General features: G+C 36.0%; 1 protein-coding gene across 11 annotated transcripts in view; it reads left to right on the forward strand.

The window, feature by feature from the left end:
• Window positions 1–21,504, forward strand: part of MDM4 (MDM4 regulator of p53) — a 37,322-nt gene extending 15,818 nt beyond the window's left edge. For 3 of the 11 annotated variants that reach the window (XM_036851523.1, XM_036851537.1, XM_036851529.1), the window contains exons 2-11: window positions 484–592; window positions 2,286–2,360; window positions 4,547–4,680; window positions 5,708–5,763; window positions 9,357–9,424; window positions 10,102–10,201; window positions 12,899–13,059; window positions 14,360–14,509; window positions 15,986–16,066; window positions 18,048–21,504. In XM_036851523.1, coding sequence (XP_036707418.1) covers window positions 515–592; window positions 2,286–2,360; window positions 4,547–4,680; window positions 5,708–5,763; window positions 9,357–9,424; window positions 10,102–10,201; window positions 12,899–13,059; window positions 14,360–14,509; window positions 15,986–16,066; window positions 18,048–18,620 — 1,476 coding nt within the window. In that variant the 5' untranslated portion in view covers window positions 484–514 and the 3' untranslated portion in view covers window positions 18,621–21,504. The other 8 variants (XM_036851545.1, XR_005019779.1, XR_005019774.1 and 5 more) reach the window with 8 other exon arrangements.
• Window positions 21,505–23,032: the final 1,528 nt, after the last annotated feature.

Raw genomic sequence — 23,032 nt, forward strand, 5'->3', positions numbered from 1 at the left:
CAAGACATGTTGCAACATATTGCAGAGGTTTTCCTTGGTGCTCTTGGAGTCTTTAATCTATTACTTAATCTTGGTAATTCCCCCAGCCCTGCATCTGTCTCCTAGGGGGTGCTCTTGAGCACTGTCCAAGAGAGGAGGAGATACCAGAGAACTGGGGAGGTAATGATTGCAAATTTCACTTTCAGCTAAAACAGTTTACTCATTATCATCAGTGTAGAGGTTGGAGCATGCCTGAACCTGTTTCTTTTGCAGGCTTCACTTGAGGGAAGTGTAGATGGTTCTTACTCTTAGAGAAGCTCTTCAGTTTTTTGCAGGATCTGAACTAGAAAGTGATCAGAAGGGTAACAAGAACCTCAGCATGGGTATATTGCACTTGTGTAGGGTGCTGTGATATATGTGTTTCTTTTACTTCTGCTGGTTGATTTTTTTGTAAATCCTAAAGAGAATTTTCTACTTTAGATTTTACAATTTTTTTCCTTTTAGATTTATCAGCAGACTTCACTTCACTGCCAAAATGACAACATTTTCCACCTCTGCCCATTGTTCAACATCTGACAGTGCTTGCAGGATCTCTCCAGAACAAACCAATCAGGTAACTTATTTTTAGGCATTCCTATTTTTCTTTAAGTTTTTAAAAATTAAATTGGGTCATGTAACTGACTTCACTGACTGTAGGATTTTATTCAGAGCAGAAAAGATTCCTTTTTTAAATGTCATATTAGGGAAACTAGTAAACAGTATCAGTGCTCATAAATTTGAATTGATCATTGATTAAATAAATATTTGGAGGTTACAGATTGCTCAAAATGGCACATTTTAAACACCTATCCTGTTTTAGGGTGTGGGTGGCTAGTGGAGGATTTGGGGCCAAGTTATATATTTGTCTTCCTTCTCACTTCATTGTATATAGTTTGTTTTCTTTAAAAATCAAGTTTAAATTGTAAATATAGTAAGTGTATTTTTATAAAAAATTCAGTCTTTATCATGTATTTATAAAGTATTTATCTGTAGAGACTCCTTTGACCATCTCCTCCCTTCTTCTGCCTAAGTCCCTTCCCCCTGAGATAACACTATTATCAATTTGGTGTGTCTTGTTCCAGATCTTTTCCTCTAACATAAAATACATAATTTTGTGGTTTCATAAACATTGCACCATATATATATCATGTACCTTAATTTATGATAAAGGTGGAATTTGATTTGATGGGGGAAAATGTGGCTTATGTAATAAATGGTTTTGACTTAATTGGCCATCCCTGAAAGGAAGCAAATGAAGACCTCAAACCTTGTACAAAAAACAAATTCCAGAGAGATAAAGATTTAAATGTAAAAAGTGAAATGATAAAAAATATTAGAAGAAAATTTAGGAAGTATTTTGAAACTTTAGAATAAGAGAGACCTTCAATAAGACAAAACCAAGGAGGGACTTCCCTGCTGGTGCAGTGGCTAAGGCTCCGTGCTCCCAATGCAGGGGGCCCAGGTTTGATCCCTGGTCAGGGAACTAGATCCCACACGCATGCCACAACTAAGAGTTCGCGTGCCACAACTAAGTAGCCCGCCTGCCACAACCAGCGCAACCAAATAAATAAATATTAAAAAAAAAAAGACAAAACCAAGGAGGCTGTAAGAGGATGAGAGAGACAAATTTGATCATATTAAATGAAAAAAATTAAATTCTGTGACTAAAGACAAACTCTATAATCAGAGTCAAGAGATGGCAAACAAAGTCACTATTCCTTGTATGTATATACCACATCTTGTTTATCCATTCATCTGTCAATGGTATTTAGGTTGTTTCCATCTTTTGGCTATTATGAATAATGCTGCTATGAACAGTGGTGTACAAATATTTGTTTGAGTCCCTGCTTTCAGTTCTTTTGGATATATACCTAGGAGTGGAACTGCTGGGTCACATGGTAATTCTATGCTTAACTCTTTGAGTAACTGCCAAACCGTTTTTCACAGTAACTGCACCATTTTACATTCCCCCTAGCAGTGCACAAGGGTTCCAGTTTCTTTACATCCTCGCCAACACTGGTTATGTTTTTTCTTTTCTTTTTTCCTGTTATTATAGCCATCCTAGTGGGTGTGAATGTGCTGTCTTTTGAAAATGTGATTTTTCAGGAAGTTAACAAGTAATAGACTGATCTTCTGTAGTTATTAGATGCTAAGTATGAACCAGGGTTTGTTAAAAAAAAAGTTTAAGGCGATTTAGTTTTCCCTTGGGGTTCAGAAACCAGTTTAATTGAAATGTAAATAGCAAATATATTTTATGTTTATATCAGGTACGACCAAAACTGCCACTTCTGAAGATTTTGCAGGCAGCAGGTGCACAAGGTGAAATGTTCACTGTTAAAGAGGTAAGCCATCAAAGAAAATTCTCAGCTTAAAGAAAAGCTGAAAAGTATAATAGAATCCTATGAATGTATAGTTCCGAAATCAGGCCTAAGAAAGAAGTTCTATTCCTGTGGTACTGGAGAGGCAACTTTTGTTCTATTTTAAAGACCATCGAGGGACTTCCCTGGCGGTCCAGTAGTTAGGACTCCTTGCTTCCACTACAGGGGGCACGGGTTCCATTCCTGGTTGGGGAACTAAGATCCAGCAAGCTGCATGGTGTGGCCAAAAAAAAATTAAAAAAAAAGACACTGTCTATGAACTGTCTATGATTTACAAGATACGCTGTGAGGCAGGAATTAAATGCAGTAGTTTTTCATTATAAATCTGTCAGATACTCTTTTGAGCACTGTGAGTTATTTTAAACATGCATTTAAATAAAGTTTTTTTTTAAACACAGAAACAAATTGAATTCTTTAAGTGGAAAAGACTCAGTATTAAAATGTTAATCTCTTTGAACTGCTTGGATTTAGTAGGGCGAAGATCGAACCCTTCTTAAACAGAGGAAACAAAATTGTCAAGCTTTTTTTTGACTTTTCATAAAAGCTGTTAGCAATGCTATGCTCCTGAGTCATTCTACCTCTCAAGGAAACAAATCTGGAGGCATTTCAGATTTTCTAGAATACTCATATTTCTTTTATCATTTTAAATTAAGTTTGTCATTTTGGACTTTGTATCTAAAATTCTGGTAAGACTTTTTTCTAAACTGTTATTAAAGTGTGGATTTTTATATCAATAAAGTTGTTATAATGCATTATACTATCTCCTTCAGTAACATGGCAGAGTTTGCCTGAGTTAAGACAGTTAATTACATATGTTTTATGGGGGAAATGTTGGACGGAGTCAGTTTACACAGTAAGCTCTTTATTATGAATCTTGACACTACTTGGTGCATAAAGAGGAATTCCCTAGTTTTTTATTTTTAAATATTGGTTATCAGTATGTGCATTGAGGCAGTATGGTATAATGAGAATAGTAGTATATACAAATTCAGAGTAGTGTTCTTGAAGATCTTATTTTGTATACTTGTAGTGGATTTATTTTTTTCTGGAAGTTGGACAGACATAAATATAAAAACTTCCAGGACATCCCCGGTGGTCCAGTGGTTAAGACTCCACGCTCTCAGTGCAGGGGGCACAGGTTCGATCCCAGTTGAGGAACTAAGATCCCTCATGCCGCATGGCATGGCCAAAAACAAACAAACAAACAAACAAACAAACCTTCCTCCTTTTTCTTATAGTAGATGTTCTTTCTCATCTTATTTTTCTCTAGATATTTGATTAGATATGAGAGCGCCGTTAATATTGGGACATGTTGCCTGGGATGGGTGGGAGCCTAAGAGCATCATTGCTTCAATATAATGGAAACAGTATTGGGAAAATTTTTGTGCAAATATCTAATAATTCTTGGGAAGCAGGGCCTAAAGATAAAGATAGCTGCTTTGGTCCGTTTGTGATCTGTGATAAAATTACTACTATCATTAAGTGAACTTAACTATTAAGCAATTAAAAAAAAATCTATCACCTGGAGGAAAATCTATCACATTAGGAAAATTGGATAACTTAAAAATTTTGAATCAAGAACTTGTGTGTGTTCCCTTCCATTTTGTGAACTCTGTGAAAAAGGTCAGGTAGACTAAATTTTTATTTGATAAACACTTAAATTCTGTTTTATGCACTTATAGTGCTCATGGCTTATTACCATTGTACTTCATTTGCCAAAAAGACTTAAGTGAACATACATCAAAGCCTATAGTAGTTATGCGCCCCTGGACTTGGAAAATATTTTTATGATCCAGGCAAATTTAGGATTTTTTTTATTACTTCTAGTAATAGAACAGACCCCTTTACTTGGACTGGTGAGAACATTAAGGGGATACTAAGTAAATTCACCACTTTTTCTCATTATCAGACTGGTACATTTTTATTCTAAAAAGTAAGGATCTGATAGTGTCCAAAATGATAATAAGCAGATGAACCGAGTAATTGGGGGCAACTGTCCTTTTGTAGGACCCCTTACACAAGCACTGACAGTCATGTTCATTATATGTTACCTCTTTCTCTAGCCAACTAACTTACCTTATCTCCTCATTTAATTTGTGTTTTGGGCAGCAGCTGGACAGATCTCTTCATAGTATGTTATTCCCATGTAGGTCATGCACTATCTAGGCCAGTATATAATGGTGAAGCAGCTTTATGATCAGCAGGAGCAGCATATGGTATATTGTGGTGGAGATCTTTTGGGAGAGCTGCTAGGTCGTCAGAGCTTCTCTGTGAAAGATCCAAGGTAAAAAGAGTGAGGGTTTGTTTATCTTTTTGGGGTGCTTATACCTAACCACTTAATCTCCATAGGTTATTAATGGTTATTTAATCTTTTAGTCCACAAAATATTTGTTGGGCCTACATATATCAGGTGATTGTGCGGCACTGAGAACATAGTAGTGAGCAGCACAGTATCTAATTTTATGGAGCTTAAAGAGTAGAGTGGGACAGTAGACACTCTTCCCCATCTTAATCGAATTATCACATCAATACAGGGTAAAATTATATTATGATAAGTGTTACATAAAAGAGGTACATGAGGCTGTGTTGGAGGATGGGATTTTGGGTCTTAGGGGTGGAAGAAAGGTTCCTTGAGGAAGTGATATTTGAGTTGAGAGCTGAAGGATAATTAATCAGTTAGAGGGAGCTGGTTGAAGGAGAGCTGGCAGATTGAACATCATGTGTAAAGGCCTAGGTAGGAGGGAGATTGATGTGGCGAGATTAGAATTTTGTGAAACTGTTGTTATAGAGAGAGGAAGAGTGAGCTGATGAGAGAAATGTAGAATTGCTGGGCAGTTTGAGGTTAACAATGGGCTTCATAAGAATCATATTAGAGCTCTTTTGACCTGTTGCATGGCATTCTCCAGCTGCACAGGGTGTATGGTTATTAACTTACACAGTCAAAAGCTAATTAGTAGTTAAGAAGTCATTGTTCTCTTTCTCTCTATAGTTTTGTGATGACTGTTTCATCTAAGACTCCCACCTCCATTCCCCAATAAAATGTAAAACTTAATTCTTAGAAGGAAGTAGTCTTGAAGGAAATCTCCCCACTTGGGTTACTGTTAGCTTATGAAATAAAACGTAAATTAGTTTTTTTAAATGGGGGCAGAGTAACACAAGGGCTTGGGTATTAACATGTTGATACTTAAATAATTTAATAAAATCTATTCTGGGGAAAAAATTCTGCCTCTTCATATGTTACAGAGAATGTTGGGAGATGCCATGTTAATGGAAAACCATGGGATTAATTTTTAATTTTATCTCTTTGACAGCCCTCTCTATGATATGCTAAGAAAGAATCTTGTCACTTTAGCTACTGCTACTACAGGTATGTCTCATTATATTTCTTCAGTCTTTATCACAATTTTGAGTTCAAGGGGGTAAATCATGGGAAAACAAGGAGGATCAAGATGGAAATTGAATGCTGTCTTGGCATGATTGGGAGGGATACCTGTCACACAGAATGTTACTACTGTGTTATTTGACTTTTCATTGTGAAAATTTTCAAATATAGTGAAAATAGAGATTAGTATAATTAATGCCCACCTCTTAGATGTAGTAATTGTTGATGTTTTGCCATATTTGCTTCATCTACACAGGCTTTTAAAAAATCTCTAACAGATAAGGACTTTTTTCCTTCAAACATAACTACAATGCCATTATTACACCCCCCAAAATTAATAATAATAAACAAAATAAACAGTAACTCTATAATACTATCCAATAGCCAGTTCATGCATGGTTAACCCATTATTTCAGAAATGTCTTTTTACATTTGGCTTATTCAAATCAGAATCCAAACAAAGTCCACACTTTGCATTTGGCTGATATGTCTGTTAAGTATTTTTAATCTATAAAACTTAACCCTCCTTTATTATGTCATTTATTTGTTGAAGAAATAGATCATTTGTCTTGTAGAATTGCCCACATTCTAGTTTGCAGATTGTATCCTTGTGATGTTGTTTAACATGTTTCTCTGTCTCTTCTATTTTTGGTAAACAAATAGTGCTTGGATAGATTCAAGGTTAAATGTTTTGTTGAGAAAGTTTCATAGGTGGTGCTTTATACATGGGTTGCATCACATCAGAGCCCTGTAAGGTCTACCTGTCCCTCTTTCAGTGATGTTAAGATTCTGTGGGCTTATGTGGTGTCACCCTGATCCATCTTATAAAGATCCCCCCAAGAACTTTTCACCTAAATGTTTTAGCTTTCTGTTATTTGAATGCCAATTTGTCTAACCTTTTGCTTGATTTTATATCTTTTAAATACTGCCCTTTGAGTTTAGTTTATTAGTTATGTGCAGGAAACTGGCTGCTTTGGGGTCTGAAGTATGGTATGTTAGAGATAAGTGAATAAACTGGATACAACTAAAATGTAACCCTCTCACTCATTTCCAAATAGTGAAACTTTCTTCTTTCTCCATTCCTACATGAAGCCATTTTGTGAGTTTCAAATTAGATTTTAGGTAACATTGTCCTTTGAAGAAAGCCCAAGTTTGTAATCCCTTTAGATAGGCTATTTTTCAATAGTTTACTGAAACAAATAGTTTGAAAAAAATCCATTCCTAATAAAGGTTTACTCTTTAAAGTGAGAGCAAAGAGATTTTGCTCTCATATTGAAATGTGAGTTTGAACTTACAGTGAATTTTGAAGCCTCTTGGTTTCACTGAGCCATTTGCCCACTTCACCCAGCTGTAAATTTCTGTTTGACAGAGAAGGCCTTGCAAATGATACAGCTTTTTTTTGAAATTCAGTCACTTGTGAAATAGTATGGTTTTCCTGGGAGAGTCACTACAGACTTGAAATACACAGATAATTTTATATTTGCTTATCTATTCTTTCACTAAAATTTGCTTTCTGATTGATATGTTCTCTGAATATCTAGAGTGGGTATAATTTTCACTTTTTCTCTCATTTTCTTTCTTGCACTTCCTCAGCAGAATTTAACATGCCATATATTAAAGTGAACATTTCTGTAGCAAACATTTCAATTTATCCTCATAACAACCCTGTGAGGAAGGTCTGGAGATGAAGAAACTGAGGTCTTTTTTTCTTTTTTTTTTAATAGAATGAGTAACTTGTCCAAGATGAGATGCCACTGATAAGGGATAGAGCAGATATTTGTGACTGTCCAGTCCTTGCTCTTTCCTTTGTGCCACACACTGATGTCTCTTTAACCCTTGCTTGTAACAGAATTTGCCCCAATTAATTTTAACACATTTAAAAAATCTGAACATTAAATCTTTGAAACATTTTCTTTGTTCTTTAATTTATCACTTTGAAATAATTTCACTTACAAAAAATGTTATGAAGGTATTAAAAAGAGTTGCATATACTCTTTACCCAGATTGCCCAAATGGTAACATCTTACATAACCGTAGTGTAGTGATCAAAACCGGGAAATTGTCCCAAAGTAAGTTTGATTGGTTGTCTGTTCTGGACTTGAACTTGCATTAGTGCTTATGGTTGGCCGTCTCTGCTTATCTTCATAAATTGGGTTGCATGTGTTTTATTTGAAAGAACAGATGAGAAAAGCACCTTCCATATCAACTATCTTATACCTTTGCAAATGAGATAAACCTTTTATTTTGACGATTGAAGAAATGAAGGTGGTTCTTTATAAATCATTTCTCCAAATTTCCACATGTATTTTAATAAAATGAAATATATATGACAAATTTTGTATCTATTTTAAAATTTCCTTGTACGTTATAGTTTTCTCCGATAATTTCTTTTTGCTTCAAATAGTTTTAACCTAAGGTAGTATATAGAGCTAGAAATGACAGTAATCAAATTACTTTATTAAAGAAATGCTTCACTGCATTGTATATTAATTGATCTTGAAAGATTGCTGTGGTCAGAAAATGCTGGCTCTTGAAAGAAACTCTCAGTATCTCCATTTTAGCTATAAAAATGCTTCTAGAAATAATGCTCTTTATAATTACAGTTTTGAAAGTGTTTGCTTTGTGCCAAACAGCTCAATTGTCAGACCAGTTGTAGGATCTGTATTCTTTCTCTGGCAGTCTATTGGATGAGGATGGCATTTTCCATAAGTGTCTTATTTCTGGACCTGATAGTAGCTGATGAACCCAATCCATGATAGACTTACTTGGGTGCATATAGTTACAAATAGCCTCATATAATGAGTGATCCAGGTTATTAAATTTTCTGCATCTTTTTTTTCCTGTAGCTAAGTTTTCATCTTCTTTTTGCTTGAAAAATTTTCAAGGCCTTGAAATACACTTTTCTCTATCTAAGAAATTCTCTCAGGTTATTCTTTCCTTTGCTTCTTTTTATTGGTCTTGAGAAAAACTTTATCTACTTCTTCTTCCTTCCTAGGAAATGTTTAAGACTGGTTGATTAAAAAAACTAATCTATATTCAGGTGATGGGAATTTAAACTGTGAAATCATCATTGACACTTAGAATGCATGAGGATGCTATTGTGTCATAAAGCAAGTGGGAAAGATCCCAGATTTTTAGATTTCATAATACTGTATAGCTTTAACACTTGAAAATAAAAATTAAATTAAAAAGCCAAATTTTTTTTCTTACTGTTAACTAGTTAGGCAAATTTGGAAATACACCTATAGGAATAGATGATAAAATACTCTCCATTATTCCGTGCTTGGAATCACTTTCTGTATTGAATTTGAAAGCGTGCTATGGAACAACATTTTTTAGTCATTTTTGATTTTTCTTCAGATTGTATTTTGGTAATATATTTTGAATATAGCCTCTCTTGATCTATGTCATTTTTATTAGTTTTCATTTTTCCTTTCCTTTTGGATGAAAGACTTGGCCAGTCAGAATCATCTTTAGGGACCAAACCTGGCTCCAGGGTTGTTTGCTGAGGTCCTTTTGGTGTGGAAAGAATGGTTATTACCAGGGAAGGTTTTCCTTTTGTTTTACTTGCTATCCAGATGCTGCTCAGACTCTCGCTCTCGCACAGGATCACAGTATGGATATTCCAAGTCAAGACCAACTGAAGGTAAAATCACCACATGGTGACTTCTTTTGTTGTACAGAGTGGCCCCTTCTCTGTACCTATGATCTTGGACTCCCAAGACCTTTCCCTGAATGCGGTAAGAATTTAACAAGAAAGGTTCTTGGGAGTTCACAGACTAGGGACAGAGTGAACCTTCTCTGTTCTGCCCATAACAGAGTTCCAGTCTCTGAATCTTTCCTTGGGATGTAGCACTTCTGATCTTCAGTTCTTCCAGTTGCATTTTCTTAGGGTTTGTGTGTGCCTGTGTGTGTGATGGTGTAGGTATGTAGGTGTCTGAGGAAATTGCTTTATTAAATTTTAACAGACTTGTTGCAATTAAGTTCAGGTCAGGCCATCTCTTAAAGCTTCCCCAAACCTGGGAAAACTTTATGTATACGTTTTTTTTTTTCTGAATTATGCCTAATTTTGTGTAGGCTAGAGGCTTTATATTGATGCCTGTTTTTAACAGTAGATTTTGGCCTTTTGTGCAGATTTTTTTCCCCACAGTGGGTTGAGGAGAGGTTGCCTTTATTTGATGACTGTTGTGAACTCCAGAGTTTTCCTTTCTTGTGCGTAACCCATTGTGTCGCACACTAACTGGTGAGCCAGAATGGAACTGCTACATCCCCTGGTCACAGTCATTTCTACTGCACTGAGAGACACCTTTCCCTTCTTTTCAGCAAAGTGTAGAGGAAAGTTCCAATTCCAGGAAAAGAACTGAAGAAGGCAATATTCCCACACTGCCTACCTCACAGCGTAAATGCAGAAATTCTAGAGAAGGTAAGTTTTGGATTAAGGCTATGTAGACCTTTCTTTTTTTCTCTCTGTTTCTCTCTCTCTTTCTTTTTTTGGTGGTGACTTTTATTTTTTATTAATGTTTATTTATTTATTTATTGGCTGCATTGGGTCTTAGTTGCAGCACACGGGATCTTTCATTGCGGCGTGTGGGCTCTTTGTTGCGGTGCGCAGGCTTCTCTCTAGTTGTGGTGCACAGGCTTATTAGTTGCGGCACGCGAGCTCTCTAGTTGTGGTGCACGAGCTCCAGAGTGCGCAGGTTCAGTAGTTGTGGCGCGCAGGCTCCAGAGCGCGTGGGCTTTGTAGTTGTGGCACGTCGGCTCAGCAGTTGCGGCACACAGGCTTAGTTGCCCCGTGGCATTTGGGATCTTAGTTCCCCCACCAGGGGTCGAACTGGCATCCCCTGCGTTGCAAGGCAGATTCTTAACCACTGGACCACCAGGGAAGTCCCAGTGGTGACTTTTAGAAGTGACATCTATCCATATTAAGCACTAGCAGTAATTAAGACGGTTACAGAGAACTCAAAAAATAATAATGCTGTCTCTTTGTATGTGAAGTAGTGGGGGCATATGTCATACTTATTTTTCATTCTTTTCCGAAAACCTTTTTTTTTTTTTAACCCTAGTCACCACTGTTAACTTTGAAGAAGGTGGTAGTTCTTTTTTAGCAACATGTGTTGACTGGATGGAGCAAGACCCTTCCTTTAGCTAGCATGCTAACAGAAGATAGCCACACATTTATCAGTTTGCTACCTGGTAACTCAGCTGCCTTGGCCTTTTAAATCTTGGCATCCCTATTATACATTTGATCTGGTTAGAATTTTTATTTTTATTTGTCTGCTTGAGGCAAAGGCTAATTTTCATAGATTTTTTGAAGTTTGCAAAGATGGTAAAATATACTTAATATCTCACAGCCAAGAATGAGACATAAGAAGCCTAGTACCTCCTTTGCCCTTGGATGGTAGTCATTAGATCTTTGCCATTCATATTAGATATAGTATGGTCAGGTTAAGTGAGTTGATCAACATTTTGGAAGTTTTCCCCAAACCCTACTTTATAAAGCATTTCCTAAAAATTTTCCTGCAAAGATAATGTAAAATCATAAATTCCTCAAAGATATTTTATGGCATGATGGTTTTAGTATAGGTATCTGACTCACACTTGCAAAATTGGCGGGTTAGACCTCTAGTAACATCCCAGAAAATTATGCTGCTGAAATTATTTTAAATGATTAAATTAAAGTTTAATCTGTTTATCATGCTCGATTGTCTTCTTCAATTTGCATTTGAATATAAACTGAATTTTGGGCTATCTAGTTATGTTGGAGCTTATTCCAGTCTGTATGGTATTAAATGTGTAATTTTGTTTCTTTAAATACAGGTCCTGGCTTATTTTCTACTCAAAAGGCTGTTTAGAATATAAGAACAGCCAATTCAAGAGACTCTATGAAGTTTGTGATGTAAATTTTGAGAAGAAATAGCTTAGTATTTTCAGGGAGGTGTACATGTAGAAAGGACAGAATTTTATATGTGGAAAGAATGGCCTCTTTTCATTCCCTTCCCGAGAAGTTATAGAGCTTGAATAGTTGAAGATAACTTTAATGTGGCACCCTCTCAGGAATTAGGTTTCTCATAATTTCAGCAATGAGTAAGTAAAAGATAGTTGAAGTTTCCCTGAGCACAGGTATGCCTTTTAATAGGCAAGAACAACATAATTTGTAAGTAGAGAGGGTAAGCTTTCGTTTTGGCAGGGATCCATTTATTGCAGACATTTTTTCAACCGTATGTGTCTTAGCACATTTAAACACCTTTGGTTGCCTTTGGCATGCCTAGGGCATTGGGAAGAGGTAGAGGAGAGTAAGAAAGTAGGAAAAGAGTAAAGCACGACGAAAAAGATTGGACATGGGAAAGAAGGAAAAGAATTTCACGTGGTAGCAACAAACTTATGTTTGTAACTCCCTTGAATTTCATCTAGATGTATAACACGAGATCTTTTATTGAGAACATGTGGGCCCTTAATATGTTTTGGATTTGCAATATTTCTAGATTTTAGATATCTTAACTCTAAAAGAGCCTATTGATCCAGAAAGGACATATGTATATATTTATTTGGACAGCCTAGAGTTCAGTGTTTCATAGTGGTTGTTACCTATTAAAACATATGAATTGTTGAGAAATGTCCAAAAATATGTGGTACCAATGAGACTCCCTTGGCAACCTTGTGATTGCCCATTATGGTCTGTACCACCTTGTTTCTATCTCAAGGGTTGGGCCACTATGCCATCATCATTTGCAGTCCACTGAATCAAGCCATTGTCAGGTATCATGTACTGGAGCAAGTCATTCTTTAGTTATTACAGTGGTAGGGATGCTTAAAATGCCAATAAATGACCATTTAGAAATCCTTTTATTGATAGAACAATGTCATTGTTTGAATGCTTTCAGAGTTTATATTCCTTGATGAATGATCTCTAGTGTCATTACTTGCTAATGAAGCCTAAAAGGGGAGGAAGGAGATTTGGGCTCTGCAACTGAGACAGGTATTTGATTTCTGATTCTTTCTTACTGGGAAGAGGAATTTCTTTTTACCTGTCTTACACAAGAGATTGTAAGTATTATAAAGAGAGTCTTGATTCTTAAGTGTTGTGTACATAGTTACCGTCCTTTTCATTTGACTTTTGTAGATGAAGACTTGGTAGCAAATTTAACCCAAGATGAGACGTCAAGACTGGACCTCGGGTTTGAGGAGTGGGATGTAGCTGGCTTGCCTTGGTGGTTTTTAGGAAACTTGAGAAATAACTATACACCTAGAAGTAATGGCTCAACTGATTTACAGACAAATCAGGTGAATTTCACATCTGAAGAGGAACCTTTTTTTTTCTTTTGGAAGAGTAACATTCTTGGTTACTCTTGAACCATACATTACATCCTCTAAGAATTCCCATTCAGTGCTATGACTTTTAAGTACCATCTCTATGCACGTGTTGCCCAAATCTGTATCTTCAGTACTGACCTCTCTTCTCCGTGCCCAGCTTCCGTATCCAGCTGCCTACTCAACACTTAGATGATCTGATGTTTAACATGTTCAAAACAGAACTCTTGATTTTTTTTTTTTAAACCAACACTCCTATTCAGCGTTTCCTTTTTCATAAGTCTGCCTTCCACCCAGTTATTCCAGCCAAGTATCAAGGGATATCATTGGTTTCTTTCTCTCTCATATACCACATTCAGGTTATCAACTCTTTTTCTAAAACATACCTGAAATCTAACTATCCACTTTTTATTACTTCCACTGTCACAGCCTAATTCAAGCTATCACCATTCTGCTGTTTTATATTCTCCATTGCACTTCTCACTTTGTAAAACTATTATTTTATTTTATGTGTCTGTTGTCTGTTTGACCCCGTTGAAATACAGGTCCAGAGCTTTTGTACTATTGACCACTCTATTCTGTTGCCTAGATAGAAGCAATAGGCAGTATCTGACACATAATAGGCAATTAGTGAGTATTTGTTCAGTAAATGAATGGACGTATAATAATGGAAAAATAATAAGTTGTCTCTTATGAATATTGTAGAAAAAACACGTCATAAAATGTCCGTTGATGAATGTAGAAAGAAAATTATATTTAAAGTTGTTTAAGAATTAAGAAAGAAGTGTTATATACCAACTTCACCTCAAAATAAAAAAAAAAAGAGTTCAGAAAGAGGACAGAAGGTTTGAGTTACCATCAGTATTTCTCATATTTCTTTGATAAACATCATTGACTATTACAGGAAAGAATATGTCACAATTAATAAAAGTTTTCTAGGTCCTCAGAACAGAGTGTAGGGGATAGATTCTATTTAATTGAGCAGCTACCAGTTTTTAGCTTTTAAGCACTTTAGTGCTATTTCTCTGGTGTTAATGCCTGATTTACTGTTAAAATAGAAAATTCCTTGCTAGGTGCTCTTATATCCACCCATTAGTTTATACATAGTAGGTGTCAAGTAGATATTTGTTGAATGAATACATATCTGTAGAAGAAAGGCTAGGCGTTCTTTGGAGATGTGTGAGGACATTGAGTTTTGGCTTCACTTACTTGGGTTCAACATCTCTAATAAACCTCTGACTACAAAAACTCATGTTTGTTTTCTTTATATTAGGATATAGGTACTGCCATTGTTTCAGACACCACAGATGACCTGTGGTTTTTGAATGAGTCAGTATCAGAGCAGTTTGGTGTTGGAATAAAAGTTGAAGCTACTGATCCTGAACAAACAAGTGAAGAAGTAGGGAAGGTGAGAGACAAAAAGGTATGTTGTGGAAAAATTTCACATTGATTGGATTTACATGCATATAGTATAATCTTTTCAGATCTGGTGACCTGACCCTGTGCTGCTTTGTAGAACAAATGACTCATATAATCCCCCTTTTAATACTTTTCCTATATCCAGTTTCAAGATTTACATTAAGTTAACCAAGCCTGTCTTAAAAATAGGATAGGACTTAATGGGTAAAGCTCCTAGTTTGTTAGAAGCAATAAGCTACCCTTTTCCTGCTTGTCTAATCTCTCATTGTGGAGTTTTTTCTTCTGGAGACCTTGCTTTGCTAACAAGGCAAAGTTCTAAATGGCCACAACATCCTGTAGGGCAAAAAAAATCTTTATTTCTTAGACTTCTCAATAGTTTCCATACCTGTTTTATACCTAAATGGAACTAGACAGATGAGCTCTTCCTACATATTTTAGAGTTTAAATAGGAGGAAGGAAGAGAGTTTGAATTCATAATACACATGGTGTAAGCACACCAAGAGGAAGAGTCATACAGGCACATGCTTAAGTCTCAGAAAATATTGGGCAGCAGATCCAGTGCTGACTCAGATGAGATTCACAGTAAATATCCATTGAATAAATACTGCAAAAACCAGACCTAAATTGGGTCATTCTTTTAATTTAAAGGCTTTTCATAGTAATTTGGGTCCCTGAAGGATATCCTGGTATGTTTGTGGGAGGCAGGTAGATGCTTGGTCTTTGTTGAGCTAGTTATTTTTTGGTAACATTAGGAGGGAGTACAAGTGATTAGAATGAAGACAGAGGTGACGTTGGAAACTTCTGTAGAGAGAGATGGGACTTAAAATACTTGAACTTTTGTGAGAAAGTTGCTATACAGTGGTTCATAATTCTGTCATAATTGGTTTTATTCCATTCATTGGATCATAAAACTGGGATTTTAATTTTTAGAATTTTAAATTTTAAAATTTAAAAGACACTTCCCACATTTCTTGACTTTTTTTCCTGGTCCATGGGCATGTTTTTATAGGACAGTCAAGAGTATCACATAACTAGTTTTCCTTTTGAATATGAAAAGTAAAATGTACTTTGTTTTCATTCTTCACATGTAATTTTCTCATTTTATATGGTGCTTTTTACTTCCATTTTCTCATGTAATCCTGTTTTATTCTTGTGAATGCCTACGTAGATTCTCAAGATAAAAAATTTCCCCATTTAGTAATTCATACTCTGATATTGTTTATTTAAATGCATAAATTTGGGAACCCTCTCTCTTCTGAATGCCAAAGATATTTGGTAACCCCTCTGGGTGCTTTATTCTACTGAAATGTCAACTAGGTATGTACAGAATCATGTCTCATATATAAGCTGTCTCCTTTTTAAGTGCTAGTGTTGGGAGAAGAATGTGAGTTTTAAACTGAAGCTCTTCTTTTTTGCTCTCAGGTAATGACCTCATCTAAAATAGGTAAACCTTGCTAATGAGATGTCTTTGCTTTCTTAGGTGACTGAAGTGGGAAAAAATGATGACCTTGAGGACTCTAAGTCCATAAGTGATGATACTGATATAGAAGTTACCTCTGAGGTATGAGTTTCTAGTAAAAGAGCTGTTTTACACCACCCACGTCTTCAGATGTTAATGTTCCAGCAGTTCACTTGTGTTGAAGAATGCCACATCCCCCATTTCTATCTACCTTTCCTAGGTGTTAAGAGGTATTGGTTTCTTTACATCTTGTTAGATTTTTATTGGAATTTGAGAAGAGAAGGGGATGAGTTGATCTAATCCTCTCCCTGCCTTGAAAAGGGATGACTTAAATGCCTCTCTGTGTGCCTTTCTCCCTGCTTTCAAAACTCTTTGGACATTATGCAGTGGATACACAGTTATTCAAAATAGTCCTGTACTGCTTTTCCCACTAAACACCTCTCTGTAATCCCAAAGATAGGCCTATAAGCTATCTAAAATTCTTGGTCAAGTATAATACTTTCAGTGCTTTCTTAAATAGAAACAAATGGAAAATGGCTTAATTTCCACACAGGTTTATATTAATGGAGGGCTGATAAATGAATATTGAGTATTAAGCTGTTAGATAACAGGTGTGGATTTGTCACCAATTGGCAACTCAGGTTTAGACTCAAATGTATACCTTGCTTTTCTCTTTTCATGCTAGTTCCCCATTTCCCTTTTAGTACTTCCCTCAGCTAACTCACTGTGGGAAGAAGGGTGGTGGGGGAAGGATAAGGAGAGGATTTTACATTTTGCTGTTTAAGGATATAAAAATTTTAGGTTGTCTCTAGTGTTGATCCTTCCCCCTAGCTCACACCCCACCACTGCTAACCATTATGGTAATTCATTGCAAATTATTTGTGCATAGCTAAGTAATAAGGTGGGATATATTGGTCCATTAAGTGTTCTTGACCATAATACAAGTAGCAGAGATAAGTGTTTCCATCTTAATCAGACTTTTGAGGCTACTTGGGCCCAGAAAACCTATTAAGCAAATAGATTATATTTCATCAATTCAGAGATGCCATGGAATTTAATAAGCCCTATTATTTTATGTACTACTAAAAAAGAAAAGTGATGCCAATTAGACTGTGACACACCATCAATTATGAATTCCAAATCTTTGAAGTTCCTTTGGGTATTTGTATAGCATTTCAGATGAGATCTGAGGATCTTAAACTGGCAAGAATGTTCTGAGGCTCTCTGGAGAACATCCCAGTTTAACAAATGGTTGTGTCCCTGCCTCTCAGTATAGGCAGTTGAGTTATGACTTCTAAACTTGAAGTGCTTGGCCTTCGTTCTGAAAGTAATCAAGTCAGCATGTGTCAAGTCATTGATCCTGTCAAAGCCAGGCAATTATCCACATTAAATACTCTTGACTAGTTCCAGGTAGCTACCTTTGAATTAAGAAAGGCATTTGAAATTCATTGAGCTCTGGTATCTCCTAATTTGAACATGGAGAAGTAGGAAAAAAATTACTTGGCATTCAAGGACAAGAACATTCATTTTTCAGAGAATGTGATTTAGGCATACAATTAGCTACCTGTGATCCTGAGAGCAGTGAGAGAGCATGAGTAAATGTAGTAGTTTTCAAATTTCATTTTAATTTTAGCTTCCTTTTTGACAAATTTTATAACATTTCTTAATTTGTAGGAAAGAATGACAGAATTATCTTTTCTTCATTCTTTAGCCTCTTGCTCAATAAAAGAGTAAGTTATACAAAGAAAAATGACCTAAAAAGAAGGCAGTGGGGAAAAGCAAACAATGTAAATTCTACCCAGACTAAATAGAAAGCTAAAATGATTTAACTTTTTTTAAAAGGTTAGCTACATCAAATTTTGGCTTGAAATGGCAATTATGTCACTATCGTTTTAAAACTTCTCAAGACTTATTTACACGTAGCCCCAGACTTTGTTCAAGTTCTAAGCTAGACCACTGGTGTGGAATGTCTGGATTCTTACTAGCTTAGTGTGAGATGATGAGAATTTGGCCTACTTTCCCTTTTTCTCAGCATCATGTTCTCCACTGAGTGAGTATTAATTGACTGCACTTGTCTTTGTAGGATGAGTGGCAGTGTACTGAGTGCAAGAAATTTAACTCTCCAAGCAAGAGGTACTGTTTTCGTTGCTGGGCCTTGAGGAAGGATTGGTATTCAGATTGTTCTAAGTTAACCCATTCTCTCTCCACGTCTGATATCACTGCCATACCTGAAAAGCAAGAAAATGAAGGAATTGATGTTCCTGACTGCAGAAGAACCATATCAGCTCCAGTTGTTAGACCTAAAGATATATATGTAAAGGAAGAAAACTCCAAACTTTTTGGTCCCTGCAACTCAGTGGAATTCTTGGATTTGGCTCATAGTTCTGAAAGCCAAGAGACCATATCAAGCATGGGAGAACAATCAGATAACCTTTATGAACAGAGAACAGATACAGAAAACATGGAGGATTGCCAGAATCTCTTGAAGCCATGTAGTCTATGTGAGAAAAGACCACGAGATGGGAACATAATTCATGGGAGGACAGGCCATCTTGTCACTTGTTTTCATTGTGCCAGAAGATTAAAGAAGGCTGGGGCTTCATGTCCTATTTGCAAGAAGGAGATTCAGTTGGTTATTAAGGTTTTTATAGCATAGCTGAATCAATAATTGCAGACAAATATTAACAGGGCCTGGTCATATATCAAAATGTCATTATTGAGCATCTCTACTCAGTGTGACCCATTTCATACTTTCATTTATTCATGGAAACATTTATGCTCTAGGACATATTTTTGCTTCTAAACTTATATGGAATTTGATAATAAGTTCTTTCGAGCTAGATTATCAATTTGGAGACTCCATTAACATTAAAAGAGAAGTTAATCACTTCATTCTGTCTTCAAAGATGAGGATCTGGCACTTCCCTGGTGGTCCAGTGGTTAAGACTCCACGCTCCCAATGCAGGGGGCCTGGTTTGATCCCTGGTGGGAGAACTAGATCCTGCATGCCACAGCGAAGATTCCCACCTGGTGCAGCCAAATAAAGAAGTAAATATTAAAAAAAAAAAAAAATGATATCAAAAAAAGAAAGTAATTTAAAAAAAAAAAGAAGATGAGGATCTGGGAGGGAGCAACTACCAGTACAAATAGAAATACATTCATTCTTTGATTTATCAAATTACTTGAAGATTAATCATTTCTTTAGTTAATTTTATTCCTTACTCTTCTTTTCTGTTAGGGAATGTTCTTAGGCCTCAAAATCCAAGATGGCTATTAGAAAAACATTAAAGCTAACAACGAAAAAACATAAGTAATTTATGTATAAACTAGATCACTTTATGTTGCATTGTTCAGAGGAACCAATATTTTTGTAAAGTGCCTAGAACAGTGGTAGCAAACATTTTTGCTAATGTACCTCAAAAAGAATTTTGAAAAAGTATTTATGACTTTTTGCATACTTTAAAAATTGAGGTATAATTAGCAAACAAAGTGTTCCCTTCTAATAGAACATTTCTGTCACCTCAGAATGTTCTCTTGTGCCGCTTTCCAGGCAGTTCCTCCACCATTTCATGGCTCTCACATTCTATTAGTTTTCCTTTTGCACATGTTTAATTTGACTTCTAAATTTTTAAAATAAATTTAAGTACTTACAGAGGATGTATCATCCAGTATATTGTAGATGTCCTTTAAAGATATTTTTGCCCAAACCTTGGAGCTGTAGATTTAGCTGATTGAATTTATAGAAAAAGTTGGGTCATATAAACTGGCAAAGCTTATTCTCATTATAAAACTAATCAGCCAAATCAGATTTCATTTTCAGTCAAAGTGTTTGACTTTATTTTTAATTCAGTTAAATGTATTATATACATCTATGGCACAACCTCTTCTCAATGACAGTTCTAAAAAAGATAAGGCACACAGTTTTTAACCAAAGCTCTCTTTGCTTTACTCTTTCCTCCTGTCTCTTGGGAGTCTGCTAGGGGTTTTTTTGTCTTTTTGTTTGATGCCTCTGAGGTTTTCTACATTCTGAGGCAATGCCCCATAGTAAGATTTTAGGTGGGTGAGAGGCAGCCTTTCTTCTGAAAACAGTATAGCAGTTGTGAAAAGGAAAGTAATTAAAGAGAAATGATAGCTCTGAAGAGGCCTTGTCTGATCACGTAAATCTTAGGATAATACATATGGAAATTGAAGATCTTTAAGTTGTTTTCTTTACAGATATTCTTGTCTGCTTTCCTTGTGGAAAAAATCTTGGTGTATGCCTGGGTACCGGTATGAATGTAGCCATTTTGAAAACCAAGGCCCTAGAATTATCAATTTTAAGGATCATAAGAATCACCTGTGTTGCTTGTTACACGCCCATCTCAACTCCCGGCCCCAAACACACACACGTGCATACACTCACAGGAGTGCGCGCACACACAGACTCTTTGATCCCTGAGGTCTGGGCCAGGGATTTCTATTTGAACAAGTGTTTCTGGAAGCTGACGCAAGTTGTTCACAAACCACACTTTTGGAAGCCCTGCCATGCCCTAGACGGAAGGGTGTTTTCAGGTACAAGAAGTAGAACAAGATCCCTTTGTTTAGCATTGTATTTAATTTCTAGAGAAGTTTTGTTAAACTCATAGAACTTTAAAATTAGAATGCACTCATCTACTCAACCCCCTTTTATTTTGCACATGAGGCTGAAAGGATAAATGACTGCTGAAAGTCACAGCTAGTGATAGAGCTATTACTAGAATCTAAGTCTCTTGCAGTAAACCTTTAAACCATACTTGCTTGCTTCTCATTATTTGTTAAATGATGGTGCTTATTGAATTTGGAACAACTAATAACCTTAAAATATTATTGGAGAATATGAGTTGCAGCCAAAATAGGACCTCAGAGAGAACAGAGACTTTTAACCCTTTCTCCCCAAAGAGAAAAGGCACAGTAAATGTCAAGCTCTCTTATATAATCAGATAAGTTACTCCTCCCATTGGGAAGACAAGTAAAGATGGCAGAGGAACCTGAACTCTTTTCTCCAGTATTTTTTCTTCTCGGGGAATGAAACTCAGGTCTCTGGCTCTCTCCGGGCATTAGAGACAAGGGTTTTTTCCCCCAATAAGTAGAACCTGTTCTTCAAGTTCAGTGTTTTGTTAGACTGTTCAGTGTGTTGTTAGACTATGGTAAATGCTCTAAATATTTAGAAAGTTAAATAATTTTCTACCCTAATTCCCCCCCCACCATTACTCTCTTCATAATAGTTTGATAGCCCTCGATTTTGTTTTATTTTTGCCAGTTAATTGCTTTTGCAAGTGATAACTCAAAGAAGGAGCAGGGAGCGCTGGGATCTGCACTTGTACCCTCTGATTCCTTATAAAGTTGCAGTTTTTTAGAAAACTTAAATAAGAAAAAATTTTAAATTTTTATTTGTGTGTAGATGTTTGATGCTAATTTGGTGCATCCTTGCCTAGCACAGAATCCTCTTATGCTACTCTACTTACTTTCTTTTCCCCTTGGGTCACCTTAGTTTTTACTGTCCCCATTAGCAGTAAGTACTTTACTTAGAAGATCTTAAGCTGCGCATTTGAGCTGAAAGTATTACAATAAATGTACAGTTGGGTTTACTCTACTTCTATCAAGAGCCTTTTGAATGACTGAAATATTAAGGAGAAAGAAGTGTATCTGTAGAAAGAGGTAGGTAGTGTTTCTTGGTAGCTTATCTGAAATCTAAGATGCTGCATCCGCAGATTGTTTTCCGTCATCCAGGATCTTTATTAAATGTCATCTGGGAGCATAGCACAGCGAGTAGAACTCCTTGTTTCTTGGGGTAGGATGGGTCAGGGATCCTAAAAAGGGCCAAATAGAACTATCAGAGCAATTCTTCACCCACAAGAATCTTTAAGCCATCTTCTTGATCTGTTTTTGATTTTGTTCTTTTTTTCAATGTCACTGCGGTACAGATAAGCAAGACATGGTTTGTATTTGAAGACTTCATAGTTTACTGCTATGTGATGATGAAACTCTTGACTTCCAAACACTGTCATTTATTTTGTAGTTAGGGTGACTATGTACTCTGGTTTTCTGGAGACAGTGCCAGTTTACCCCTATTTTTCAGCATCCTATCCAGTTCATCTTTGTTGCTCCCCTTTCACTCTCAAATGTCTTCTTTTGGACATTAAATTATTATGGTCTTCCTAGTTATAGGTAAGCCATGCTTGGCTTGAAATCTTAATTGTGAGGAAAGGATCTGTTAAAGTAGGTGTCAGTGGAGTTTATTGTTTCCGCTGCATCATGCCATAGACTTGTGATTAATGAAATCATCCCACATTAGCATTAAATTTCTTATTTTAGTTATATAAATTAATATTTATGACCATGTTATCCCAGACAAAATGTTCAGAGCAGAAATGACAAATCCTTAGAAAAGCAGTGAATTTCTAGATTATAGCTAAAAATGTCTTCCGTCTCTTACTGTTAGCTCATTTTACTTGCACCGTAATTATAATGTTTGGTATGCTTTTGTATTTAATACTTAAATCAGACTTTATAAAAATTGTAGATCCAGGCTTTAAACTGATAAGCATTTCTTCACAGTCCATCTATGGAATATCATAGGTTCCCAGTCCTAGGCTTGAACGGTGGTCAGTGTCCAGCCAGGCCAGCTTCCAAACTGCCATGAAGTTGTATAATATAAGATTGAATCACTGCCAAGCATTTGAAATACTCAGTTGTGTTTTAATAATAATTTATGTATATTTAGATGTATGTAATGCTTTGTGGGACATTATTTTCTTTGTAAGAATTTATTTTTAAAGGTCAGGATCATTTGTGAACTTTTTTAATGTCAGTTCGATGCAATGTTGGCTCCTTTGACAGTCACTGAGAAATTAGTAAATGTTAAGATCTCGTGTTCTACAAAGCTATTGTAGTGTTACCTCTTGGTTTTCTTTAGAAAGGAGGAAACCTGTTAACCAGCTATTTGATTTTTTTCCTACAGAGAGTTATATGAACTTCTGAAAGTATATGATTTTAGATACTGTGAATCTGTTGTTTTCCATTTAGCCAGATACCTGCTTAAATTATTCA

The sequence above is a fragment of the Balaenoptera musculus genome, chromosome 1 (genome assembly GCF_009873245.2).
Source record: "Balaenoptera musculus isolate JJ_BM4_2016_0621 chromosome 1, mBalMus1.pri.v3, whole genome shotgun sequence".
Lineage (NCBI taxonomy): Eukaryota > Metazoa > Chordata > Mammalia > Artiodactyla > Balaenopteridae > Balaenoptera > Balaenoptera musculus.